This window comes from Vipera ursinii (assembly GCF_947247035.1).
Source record: "Vipera ursinii genome assembly, chromosome: 2".
Lineage (NCBI taxonomy): Eukaryota > Metazoa > Chordata > Lepidosauria > Squamata > Viperidae > Vipera > Vipera ursinii.
The window spans coordinates 641,910-654,502 of record NC_139513.1 but is presented as its reverse complement, the minus strand read 5'-3'; the positions used below and the strand labels follow the sequence as shown (position 1 = coordinate 654,502).

At 56.4% G+C, this 12,593-nt stretch overlaps 1 protein-coding gene across 1 annotated transcript in view; it reads right to left on the bottom strand.

Moving 5' to 3' along the window:
• The window catches only part of COL11A2 (collagen type XI alpha 2 chain), a gene marked incomplete at both ends in the record, with an annotated part of 46,374 nt that overhangs the window by 29,273 nt on the left and 4,508 nt on the right, over positions 1-12,593 (bottom strand). The window contains 8 exons of the mRNA XM_083353225.1: positions 264-327; positions 839-971; positions 1,063-1,335; positions 1,710-1,985; positions 4,101-4,238; positions 4,326-4,488; positions 5,440-5,650; positions 5,903-6,097. Coding sequence (XP_083209351.1) covers positions 264-327; positions 839-971; positions 1,063-1,335; positions 1,710-1,985; positions 4,101-4,238; positions 4,326-4,488; positions 5,440-5,650; positions 5,903-6,097 — 1,453 coding nt within the window. The remainder of the gene's footprint in view (positions 1-263; positions 328-838; positions 972-1,062; positions 1,336-1,709; positions 1,986-4,100; positions 4,239-4,325; positions 4,489-5,439; positions 5,651-5,902; positions 6,098-12,593) is intronic.

Sequence of the window (12,593 nt, the reverse complement as noted above, 5' to 3'; positions counted from 1 at the left end):
GTGAGGTCACCGGATGCAACTTCCCAGGAAGTGACATCATCAAAAAGGGGGGGTGAGGTCACAGGACCTAAACAGGAAGGAGAGACACATGACAAGGCAGCTGGAAGACAGGCAACGGAGGGTACCAGACGCAGGGGTGGGCAACCTCGGCTCTTTTATGACTCATGTGGACTTCAACTCCCAGAATTCCTGAGTCAACTATACTGACTCAGGAATTCTGGGAGTTGAAGTCCATGAGTCATAAAAGAGCCGAGGTTGCCTACCCCTGGACCAGAGAGGCAGCGCAGCCCAGACCTCCAGAGCCGGGCAAACCATAGACGGTGAAGCCTAGAGAAGGGGCTCAGAGCAGGGAAAAAAGAGGGCAAGGTGCTGCTGCCACCCAGTGGCGGTGGTGGGAAAGGCAAGAAGAACCCCCCAAACCAGCTGGGAATCGGAAGGAAATCCACATACACACACACACACACACACACACACACACACACACACACACAAACACACACACACACACACACAGGGCAGGACAGGAACACACACACAGCAAATGCAAAAAGAGCCACACAGGCAACACAGGCTTCAGTGAAAAGACCCACAAAAGAAGGGACTTTGGAAACTCTCCCCCCACCCCATAGGGTTTCCTGACTGAGCAGTGGGTTGGACTAGATGACCTCCAAGGTCCCTTCCAACTATTATTATTATTATTATTATTATTATTATTATTATTATTATTATTATTATTATTGCACCAGGAGAAGTGGGCAGCAACAGGCAACTGACGAACGACACAGAGGAGGCGACACAGAGGAGGCGACACAGGACACAAGTGGGGGGGGGCGCTCACTTACGACGGTGTCATAGGGGGCCTGGGCTGAGCGCAGGGGGCCCAAGTCGCCGAGGTTTGCATCGCCATCTCCGTGGTCCAGACCCACGCCGGGCAGGAGCCCCTCCTGCTCCTCCTCCTCGGCTGCCTCCTCCTGGCCCGGGCAGGGCGGGAACCCAACAGGACGTTAGCCCAGGAAAGGGACGGGGCCCACAGCAAGCGCCCCATGGAAGCCGAGCCCTTACCCCAGGCCCCGGCAGCAGCAGGATAGCCTGGCCCAGCATGAGGGAGATGCTGCGCCCCACACCTCCTGCCCCCTGAGCCGAGTCCCCCCACGCCAGCCTGCCGGGGCCTCGGGAGGGGTTGTCATTTACCTGCACCCACGGCGAGGAGGGGGCGGGAGGTGAGGCCTCCCTGGTGGGGACCCTCTTCTGGGTGGGAGTAGCTTCGGGAGGTGTGGGGTGGCTGGGGCGCCGGGAAGCCCCCCGGGGCTCCTCCGTGGGAAGGGGCCCTGCGTCCTGGGCAGAGGCACCCACCGGCGGAGGTAGAATCAGGGTAAAAACGGAGGGCGGGCGACGAAGTCAAGGGAGACAGATGGAAGAGGGGGGGTTAGTTGGTTAGTGCAAAGGTCCCCATCGGGGTCCGGGGGGGGCAATTCCAACCCCTGGACCCTTGAAACCCAGAGGACTGAATGGATATCGGGGAAGCCAACCGTCTCGTGCCCAGCTGGGCCAGGAAAGCAGAGAAATGCACAGCAACAGCTGGAGGGGGGGTTCTGGAGCAGCCCCCAGGCACTACAGACCACCCCGGGGGGGCTTCTCTTGTTCGGGGCCTCTGGGGGGGGACAGGTCTCCCTCCCCCCTCTCGTGCCAGCCCCTCCCTCCGCCTCTACCTGCTGGTAGCTGCTTTGCGGTCCCCGGGCTGCCTGGGCCGGTCCGGCTGCCTTCTTCGTCCCTGCGGAGGCCTTGCCGGCCGAGTTGGCCTTGGCGCTGGGGCGGCTGGCCTTGGGGGTCTTTCCGTCGGCCGAGGGCTTCCCGTTGCCACTGGGCTCCTTGGGGGCTCCTTGGGGGGCCTTACTCTCCGGGCCGTCAGTCTTGAGGGCGGGCAGCTGCCGCTTCTGGGGCTGCTTGGCCTTGGTGCTGGTGGGGGGCTTCGACTTGGCCGGCGCCTAGTGGGGGGGAGGGGGCACAAAGGCAGCGATGGAGGGAGAGCGCCAGAGCAAGTGCCAGTGGGGCAGAGCCGAGTTTGGGGGAGGGGGTGTTTGGCCAGACAGAGCCCTCTCTCTCCAGAGATACTGCCCTCCCCCAGGACGGAACCCTGCTTGGTCCCCCTCGGAGGAGTTTTCCCCCCCCAATTGCTTCTGCTGCTCTGGAGAAGAGATTGACACGCAGACCCCCTCTTTCCCTCCGGCAGCCCCTCAAATACTGGAAGGCTGCTATCATGTCTCCCCGGATCCTTCTCTTCACTAGACATGCCCCATCCCTGCAAACATTCTTCGTATGGAGAACAGAACAGGATAGAATAAGGAATAAATGAATGGAATGGGAATGGGAATGGGAATAGAATAGAATAGAATAGAATAGAATAGAATAGAATAGAATAGAATAGAATAGAATAGAATAGAATAGAATAGAATAGAATAGAATAGAATAGAATAGAATAGAATAGAATGGAATGGAATGGAATGGAATGGAATAGAATAGTTAGAACAGAACAGAACAGAACAGAACAGAACAGAATAGAATAGAATAGAATAGAATAGAATATTATAGAATAGTTAGAACAGAACAGAATAGAATAGAATAGAATAGAATAGAATAGAATAGAATAGAATAGAATAGAATAGAATAGAATAGAATAGAATAGAATAGAATGGAATGGAATGGAATGGAATGGAATAGAATAGTTAGAACAGAACAGAACAGAACAGAACAGAACAGAATAGAATAGAATAGAATAGAATAGAATAGAATATTATAGAATAGTTAGAACAGAATAGAATAGAATAGAATAGAATAGAATAGAATAGAATAGAATAGAATGGAATGGAATGGAATGGAATGGAATGGAATAGAATAGAATAGAATAGAATAGAATAGAATAGAATAGAATAGAATAGAAGCTGGAAGGGACCTTGGAGGTCCTCTAGTCCAACCCCCCACTCAAGCAGGAGAACCTATCCCATCTCAGACAAGTAACTTTCCAGTCTCTTCTTAAAAACCTCCAGGGGTGGATCCCTTAATCGTTTTTGTTGCTCTTCCCTGCACACTCTTGAGACTCTCGGCGTCTTTTTTCTTTCTGTCGCGGGGACCAAATTCCCCACCGTTTCACTCGATCTGATCCGAGTCCTCGCCCGGACTTCAAAAGGCTCCGCTTGGCGGTTGGCCCCAAAGAGGAGAACAATTCACAATGGACTCGGGTTGAGGGGGGGGGGAGAGACCGAAACACACACACACACACGCACACACACGCACACACACACACACACACCATTGAACCCTGGGGAGAAGATCCATTACAGCCTCTCAGGAAACTTTCAGGGACAAAAATGAAGAGATGTTTTGCAGAGCGAAGTTGGCTTCGCCCGGACCAAGCAACCGACGCGGGCCTTTAATCCCGGTTTAAATGCAGGGTCTTCCCTTTGAAGAGGGGGGGGTTCAGGCCAAGGGGACCCGGGAAGCAGAAGTCCCAGGAAAGTGGGGGGGGCTGACGTTTGTGGGGACAGTTTTACCCCCCCCCCCAAGTGAGATACGAGACTTGGCTGTTCCCACGGGGAGACCCAGAAGACGCGATCCGGGAAGCAGAGTCAGACGGAGGCCTCTTTGGCAGGGGATCCAGCGGCCTGGAGAGGTGGGGGTTGGGGGGGGGGTCTCCTTCCCACACCACTGTCTGCCTGAGATACTGGGGGAGCCTTGCACTTGGCGGGGGGTCAGACTAGAAGGCCTCGAAAAGTCCCTCCCAGCTAAAATCCTATGAACCGCCTCGAAACTGCCTGTCTTCTGCAAGAAGGTCTCGACCCCCCCCCCCCAAAAAAAAGCTATTTATTCGTTCGTTGAATTTTAAAACCGCTCAGCCCCCTGACTCTGTGCCAGGGTGGGCCCCGTTGGCGTTCAAATGCGGCACGGAGAAGCCCGGCCCGCTCCCCCTTTTTCCCCCACCCTCTCTTCTTAAAATTGGGGACCCTTCCCACAAAACCGACTTTTGACTTTGGGGGCGGGGGCAAACGCCAGCGAACAAAAGACCCCCACCCACCACCCTGGCAGCTTGTTCCACCGCCCCTCACCTCGGGCCTGGGGGGCCTCTGCCGAGCTTCCTGGGCCTGGGGCTTCTGGGGGGGACCCCCGCAGTCCGGGCTGTAGCGCTGGCAGTAGTCCTGGGCATCCTGGGGGCTGGCGCTGATCAGCAGCTGTTGGATGTCTCCCTGAAGGGGGGGGAAGGGGCAGAGGGGGAGTGAGGGGGGGCTCGGACCCACGGCAGGGGGAGGGGGGCAGGAGGGGGGTGCTGCTACCTCAAAGACCCCCTCGTCCAGGATCCGGGCCCCGAAGATGGTGATGCCCTGGGTGTCCACCGCCGGGCTGTTCCCCCGAGGGAGGGGCCGGCTGGCTTGCTTCTTGCAGTCCAGGAAGAGGGTCACCTGCTGCTTCTTCACGCTGAAGGCCAGCCGGTGCCACCTGCGGGAACAAGGCGGACCCCCCCACACACCGTCCCACGCTCAGCCCCTGCAGCCAGGCGGGCACCGGAAGGCTGGAGAAAGACTTTCGGGGGCGGAGAAGGGGGGAGAACTGGCACAACGGTGCCCGGCGGCCGGCTCGGCCTCTCAGGCCCAGAAGGTGCCAGGTGCCGACTTATGTACCCGTCTGCTGTGCCAGGTAAAGAGCTGCAGGGGTTCCGGGTGCCCGTTTGGGACAGGGGGGGGCCCTCCGGCGGCCTCCCCTTCCCCCCCCCCCTCCCTGTGGGTCTCAGAGCCAGAAGTTGAAAGTGACGGCTTTCTCTTCCTCTGCATGCCCCTCCCCTGACAGCCCCCCCCCCAATTTTTAAGCCCAACGTGGTGGAAGGCTTTGCTTTAACCCGCGGGAGAGCCGAAGGGCAAAGGGGCCGGGCCTCCTTTGGCCGAAGGGCCCATGGGGGGGGAACCCAAGACCCGGCGCTCCCCGGCAGCCTCAGGAAGGTCCTTCCCACCCACCCCCCAACCCCTAGTCTCTCGCAGCCTCCAGGCCCAGGAGCATGAGCTGTGGAGTCTGAGAGCCAGAGGGCTCCGCGAGGTCATCCAGTCCAAACGTGAACTGGAGGTCAAGCCCCACAGAGGGGAGGGTCTCCGGCTTCCACGTGGACCGCCGAAGGAAAGTGGGGCAGCCCCACCACTATATTGACGCCGGGACCCTCCGGAGCCAGCTGGGGCATCCGGGATGGCGGTGGGCAAGAAAAAGCCCCTTCCCCCAGGAGACCCCCGGACTCTTTCTCCACCTTCTGGGGTCCCGCGGGCTGTTCTGCTCCCCAAAGCAGACACACACACACACACACACGCCCCGGGAGAGAGGCGGGCTTGGCTGCCGTGGCCGCGGCCGTCCCTTGGGGGCTGCCCGGTTTTCCCCCCCCTCCCTCCGAGGACGGCAGGGACTCACCGGCCGTCGGTCAGGTTGGCCCCTCGGAAGACCGGCAGGTCCTCGGGCTCCGGCCGGCCGTCCTGGTCCCGGTAGAGGAAGCGCGGGGAGCGGCCCAGCTCGATGCCCAGCTGCTGCCCGCCGTGCCGGTCGTAGACAGAGAGCAAGACGGCGGGGCGGCCCGGCTCGGCTTTCAGCAGCGCCATCACGGAGAAGTCCTGGGGGAACCCACCTGGGGGGGGCGGCAGGTAAGGGGGGGGGCAGAGCTGCAGCCGGGATCCCTAGCCGAGTGGGTAGGGGTCCGGATCTGCCACCCCTTCCCCTGCCCCGGAGCCCCGAGGGCAAAAGACGTCTGTCCCTCAGGAAGGGCTGCAGGCGGGAGCTCACCCGGTGAAGCCTTTCCTGCGCTTTTTTCTGGGTGACCCATGGGAGGACGCTCTACCCATCCCCCCCACACACACCGACAGCTTCCCCCCCGCCCCACCTGCGGCCCGCGGGGTACCTGGGAAGAGCTGCCGCGTCGGGGCGCTGATCTGGGCCCGTCTGGATATCCGAAAAGCCGCCTCCGGGCCGGAGCCCGCCGTTGCACGCCGGCCGGGGCAGAAGCCCGGCGTCCGGCGGACCCCCTCGGGCTCCCTCTGCAGCTGCATCGCCTTCAGGACGTCGACCGGCGGGTCCGCTGCGGGAAGAGGGGGGGCTGGGTGAGCGCGGCGCCCCCTCCCCAAATGCCCTCTCCTCCCTGCTGCTGCCTACCCCCCTCCCCGAAGCCCTGAGACAGGGGTCTTCAAACTTGGCCCTTTTATGACTTGTGGACTTCAACTCCCAGAATTCCTCAGCCAGCTTTGCTGGCTGAGGAATTCTGGGAGTTGAAGTCCACAAGTCATAAAAGGGCCAAGTTTGAAGACCCCTGCCCTGAGAGGATGCCGGCTTCCCCTCAAGGGATTTCCTCTGCCCGGGAAGCCCCCCCGTGCGGACCCCGAGACCCCCCCCACGCCTCCTGAGACCCCCCCCATCCTTCCTTCCTCTCCGCGTCTGGGCCCTTCGCGGCTCCGCCTGGCCCGGCTGGAGAGGAACACAGGGCAGAAGGGGGAAACCGGGCCGGATCCCCGGATGCCAAACTCCGAACTTTCCCCAAAGGTAAAAGACGAAAAGCCTCGGATGGAAACTCATCAGGGGGAGAAGCAACCTGGAACTAAGGAGAAACTTCCTGACATTAAGAACAACTAACCAGTGGAACAACCTGCCTCCAGAAGCTGTGAATGCTCCAACACTGGAGGTTTTTAAGGAGAGACTGGACAGCCATTTGTCTGAAATGGTATAAGGTTTCCCGCCTGAGCGGGGGGGGGGTGGTGGTTGGACTAGATGACCTCCAAGGTCCCTTCCAACTTTATTATTGTTGTTGTTAGACTGGACAGCTGTTTGTCAGAAATGGTATAGGGTTTCCTGCCTGAGCAGGGGGTTGGACTAGATGACCTCCAAGGTCCCTCTGAACTTCTTTATTATTATTATTATTATTATTATTATTATTATTATTATTATTATTATTATTATTATCATTATTATTATTATATTGGAAGTTTTTAAGAAGAGACTGGACAACCATTTGTCTGAAATGGTATAGGGTTTCCCGCCTGACTGGGGGGGGGGACGAGATGACCTCCAAGATCCCTTCCAACTTTGTTGTTGTTGTTGTTGTTCTTGTTGTTGTTGTTGGACTGCTGTCAGGACCCATGACCTCCAAGGTCTCTTCCATCATCATCATCATCATCATCATCATCATCATCATCATTATTATTATTATTATTATTATTATTATTATTATTATTATTATTATTATTTATATTGGAAGTTTTTAAGAAGAGACTGGACAACCATTTGCCTGAAATGCTGTAGGGCAGACATGTCAAACACAAGACCCGTGGGCCGGATCCGGCCCGCGAAGTGGTTTCATGTGGCCCACGAAGCCATCCTGGAAACAGTGAAGGAATGGCCCCCACTGCCTTGGTCCTGGCCCAGAGACCGTCCTCCTGCCAGAGACCCTCAGATCTGTCCCACTCCTGCCCAGGCCCCCATAGGCACCCTTGATGCCAACGATGTAGAGCTGGCCACGCCCACCCAGTAGGCCACACCCACCCAGGCCACACCCACCCGGCCCCCTGAGGGCAACCTCAATGTTGATGCGGCCCTCCATGAAATTGAGTTTGACACCCCTGCTGTAGGGTCTCCCGCCTGAGCAGGGGGCTGGACTAGATGACCTCCAGGTTCCCTTCCAACTCTGTTATTCTATTCTATTCCAAACTGACCCCTCCCCTCATTGCCCGTCATTGAGGCCTCAGAGCCGGGTCAGTAAGGATGATCTCTGAGGAGCCCCCTGGGAGACTTAGTACAGGCAGTCCTTGCCTTAGCAACAGAGACTGTTTCAAGTTACAAAAGCACTGAAGAAAAAGTGGCTTACGGCCGTTTCTCACACAACCGTTGCGGCCTCCCCCTGGTCACGTGATTTGCATTCAGACCCTCAAGCGACTGACTCGCACTTACGACGGTCGCCGCATCCCGGGAGGGTGTGTGTTGTGTGTGTCCCTTGATCCTCTTTTGCGATCTTCTTGACCAGCAAAGTCCGGGGGATAGGGGGAGCCAAATTCACACTTAACAACCCTGTGGTTCATTTAACAACCGAAGTGACGGACTCGACGAACGTGGCGAGCCAAGTCGTAAAGCGGGCCAAAAATTCACATAAAGGGATTTCTCGCTTGGCACCAGCCTAAATTCTGGCTGACGTCGTAAGTCGAGGAGCGGAGGAGGGGGGCTGGGGGGTGGGCAAGGTCCCAGGCCGAGCAGCCCCCCCCCTTTCTCCCCGCAGGGTGACTTCACCCACCTGCGCCGGGAGGGATGGGGGCTGCCTGCACTTCTTAGGGGGGGGTCTCTCCACGTGAGACAGAGACCCCCCCCTCCTTTTCGGGCGTCCGCAGAAACATCCGATGCCCACCTTCCCTCTCGCCAGGCCAAAAAGGCTTCCACTGCCATGAAAAGGATCTTTGTTCACGCCTGCACACGCTCCCCGCACACACGTGGCGCACAGACACACACACACACACAAAGGGAGGGAAGGGAGGGAGGACGGGGCACCTCTGGGTTGCAGCTGCAAGGGGAGGGGGCTGCCCACCATGGGGGGGTGTTCCCCCTCCAGCTGCAGGGAGGGGTGGCCCTTGCAAAACGGGGTCTCCCGCACCTGGACCCCTCAGGGAAGGGTAGGCCACAAAGCTACACACACACACACACACACACAAGTTCCTCTGCCGCCCCTCCCCAGACGCAGGGGGCAGCACGGGGCCCTGAAACTGCTGGGGACCAAAGCAAGAGGGGGGGGTCCCCACTTGCACCCCACTCGGGTGGGGTCTCAGCAAGCCCACCCCCTTTCGTGGGGGGGGTCAATCAGGGGAGAGAAGATTTGGCTGAGGAGGGGCAGAGGGGGGGCTGTCTCTCCATCCGCCACTGGAGGCATCCCAGAGTCACCATCAAAGGAAGGAAGGAAGGAGCAACCAAATAAGAGAGAGAGAAAGGAAAAAAAGAAAAGGAAGGCGGGAAGGAAGGCAGGAAAAATAAAAAAGGAAGGAAGGAAAAAGAGAAGGAAGAAACGGAAAAGGAGAAAGAGAAAGAAAGAAAGAAAGAAAGAAAGAAAGAAAGAAAGAAAGAAAGAAAGAAAGAAAGAAAGAGAAAGAAAGAGAAAGAAAAAGAAAGAAAGAAAAAGAGAGAAAGAAAAAGAAAGAGTGAAAGAAAGAAAAAGAAAGAGAGAAAGAAAGAAAGAAAAGAAAGAGAAAGAGAAAGAAAGAAAGAAAAAGAAAGAGAGAGAGAAAGAAAGAGAGAGAGAGAGAGAAAGAAAGAAAGAAAGAAAAAGAGAGAGAGAGAGAGAGAGAAAGAAAGAAAGAAAGAGAGAGAGAGAGAGAGAGAAAGAAAGAAAGAAAGAAAGAAAGAAAGAAAGAAAGAAAGAGAAAGAAAGAGAGAGAGAGAGAAAGAAAGAAAGAGAGAGAAAGAAAGAAAGAAAGAGAGAGAGAGAAAGAAAGAAAGAAAAAGAAAGAGACAGAGAAAGAAAGAAAGAAAGAAAAAGAAAGAGAGAGAAAGAAAGAAAGAAAGAAAGAAAGAAAGAGAAAGAAAGAAAGAAAGAAAGAAAGAAAGAAAGAAAGAAAGAAGAAAAAGAAAGAAAGAAAGAAAGAAAAAGAAAGAAAGAGAGAGAGAAAGAAAGAAAGAAAGAAAGAAGAAAAAGAAAGAAAGAGAGAGAGAAAGAAAGAAAGAAAGAAAGAAAGAAAGAAAGAAAGAAAGAAAGAAAGAAAGAAAGAAAGAATAACCTTCTGTCACCTGGAGCTTTCAGAGGAAGAAACCTGAGATGGCGATCAAGGTGATCGTGATCAACGGGATGGCGGCTTAGCACCAAAACCTGGCCAACCCTGCTTCGCTGCCCAGAGGGTCTCATCGGGGCAACAATTGTGCTCCACGAACCACAACGGTGAGCAGCCAGCAAGCGGGAAGGGCAGCTCCCTCCCCCCCACCCCCGAGATCGTGCTCCCATCCTCCCCAGCCGCAGGGCCTGGCTTAGGCACGGCTTTCCTTGGGGGGAAAGGGCACCACCCGGTCGAGCTCTTGGTCCTCCAGGACAGCAAGGGGCCGGGAGTCCCAAAGAGCTGCCTGATCCAGACCAGCCTGGCAAGTCGGTGCCCACAAGTGTGGGGCGGGCTCCGGGCCTGCGATGGGGGAGGGGAACTCCGGTTCCTTCCTTGCCCCCCTCCCCAAAATGTCTTTTCTCCCCCGATCGGTTACATCCGTCGGCTTCAGCCGTCGGCCTCTCCGCACAAACCCCTTTCCTACCCCCCCCATGGCAGGTTTAGGCACCCGTGCCGTAACCACCGCAAGGATGTCACGCCAGCCACGTCCAAGCCGGGGGGGGGGCAGAAAAAAAACCCTTTACGCCAGTTCTTTGCTTTTTTGGCAAGAACCGGCTGCAGAGCCCGGGGTGTGTCTGTGTGTCTGTGTGTGTCTGTGTGTGTCTGTGTCTGTGTGTGTGTGTCCGTCCCCCGAGACTTGGCCACAGCTAGATGACCTCACTGGCCCCTTTTTCGGCCAGCGCCCGGGGGCTTAAGAAGGAACCGCAGCGGAGAGCTCGGACAGCCCCCCCCCCCGTGGCGGCGAAGGATTCCCCGGGTGTGTTTATGCAAAGCGGTGCCAGGTTTGGGGGTCACACAGGGCTCTTTGCCAGAGACGCCAGAGGGTCTCCCCCCCTTCCACTGCTGACCCCCCCCGGCAGGGCAGCTCCTGGCTCAGAGGGCCGCCTTTCCCCTTGGAAGTGGGGGGGTGGGGTGGGGGGACATTCCTCCGGCCCGGCCCGGCCGACAAAGAGCTCTGTGTGGCCTCCGAAGGCTCCTCTGAGGCGGCAGCTTCATTCCTGAGACAGGCACAGCCCCAGGACCCCCAGCAGAGCAGCCCCCCGCCAGGGAGGCAGGGAAGACCCCCACACACACACCAAAGCTGGGGGTGTCAGCCCCTCAGGAAACCCCCCCCCAAATCACAGCTCTCTCTCCCTCCTTTCGCACCCACGGCTGGCCGGCCTTCCAAAGAGCCAGAAACGGGAGATCAAAGCGTTCCTGGCAACCGGCCCGGAGGGGTCTCTTGGGGCTGGCAAGGAGGGGCTGAGCCCCCCCCTCTCTGCCCCCCCCCAAACCGTCTGCCCGGCCTGGCTGAGCCTCCCCGGTCTCTGTTGGCCCAAGGGGCAGGGCAGACATGGGAGTTGTGACATGGGGGAGGGAGGAAGGAAGGAAGGAAAGAAGGGAGGGAGGGAGGAAGGAAGGAAGGAAGGAGAAGGGGAAGGAGAAGGAAAGAAGGAAGGAAGGAAGGAAAATGATGGGGAAGGAGAAAGAAGGAAGGAAGGAAGGAAGGAAGGAAGGAAGGAAGGAAGGAAGGAAGGAAGGAGAAGGGGAAGGAGAAGGAAGAGAGGGAGGGAGGGAGGAAAGAAGGAAGTAGATGGGGAAGGAGAAGGAAAGAAGGAAGGAAGGAAGGAAAGCAATGGGGAAGGAGAAAGAAGGAAGGAAGGAAGGAAGGAAGGAAGGAAGGAAGGAAGGAAGGAAGGAAGGAAGGAGATGGGGAAGGAGAAGGAAAGAAGGAAGGAAGGAAGGAAATTGATGGGGAAGGAGAAAGAAGGAAGGAAGGAAGGAAGGAAGGAAGGAAGGAAGGAAGGAAGGAGAAGGGGAAGGAGAAGGAAGAGAGGGAGGGAGGGAGGAAAGAAGGAAGTAGATGGGGAAGGAGAAGGAAAGAAGGAAGGAAGGAAGGAAAGCAATGGGGAAGGAGAAAGAAGGAAGGAAGGAAGGAAGGAAGGAAGGAAGGAAGGAAGGAAGGAAGGAAGGAAAGCAATGGGGAAGGAGAAAGAAGGAAGGAAGGAAGGAAGGAAGGAAGGAAGGAAGGAAGGAAGGAAGGAGATGGGGAAGGAGAAGGAAAGAAGGAAGGAAGGAAGGAAAATGATGGGGAAGGAGAAAGAAGGAAGGAAGGAAGGAAGGAAGGAAGGAAGGAAGGAAGGAAGGAAGGAGAAGGGGAAGGAGAAGGAAGAGAGGGAGGGAGGGAGGAAAGAAGGAAGTAGATGGGGAAGGAGAAGGAAAGAAGGAAGGAAGGAAGGAAAGCAATGGGAAGGAGAAAGAAGGAAGGAAGGAAGGAAGGAAGGAAGGAAGGAAAGAAGGAAGGAAGGAAGGAGATGGGGAAGGAGAAGGAAAGAAGGAAGGAAGGAAGGAAAACGATGGGGAAGGAGAAAGAAGGAAGGAAGGAAGGAAGGAAGGAAGGAAGGAAGGAAGGAAGGAAAACGATGGGGAAGGAGAAAGAAGGAAGGAAGGAAGGAAGGAAGGAAGGAAGGAAGGAAGGAAGGAAGGAAGGAAGGAGAGAGAGAGAGAGAGAGATCGGGAAGGAAGGAAGGAGTCATCTACACTTCATCCAGAGCCTTTCCAGAGTGTAAAACAGGCAGAAGCCCAACAGGTGAGGTCCCCTAAACCTCAGCAAGACAGAAACTTTCCTTGTTTATTTTTTCCCCGAATTTTGGCGCGTGGAACCAGGTCAGACAACAATCTGGCGAGGTAGGCCGAGCTGGCAGAAACGGGGCTGGACCCCAAAAGTCATCCCGGGTGCTTGAAGCCCAGCGAGCGGGA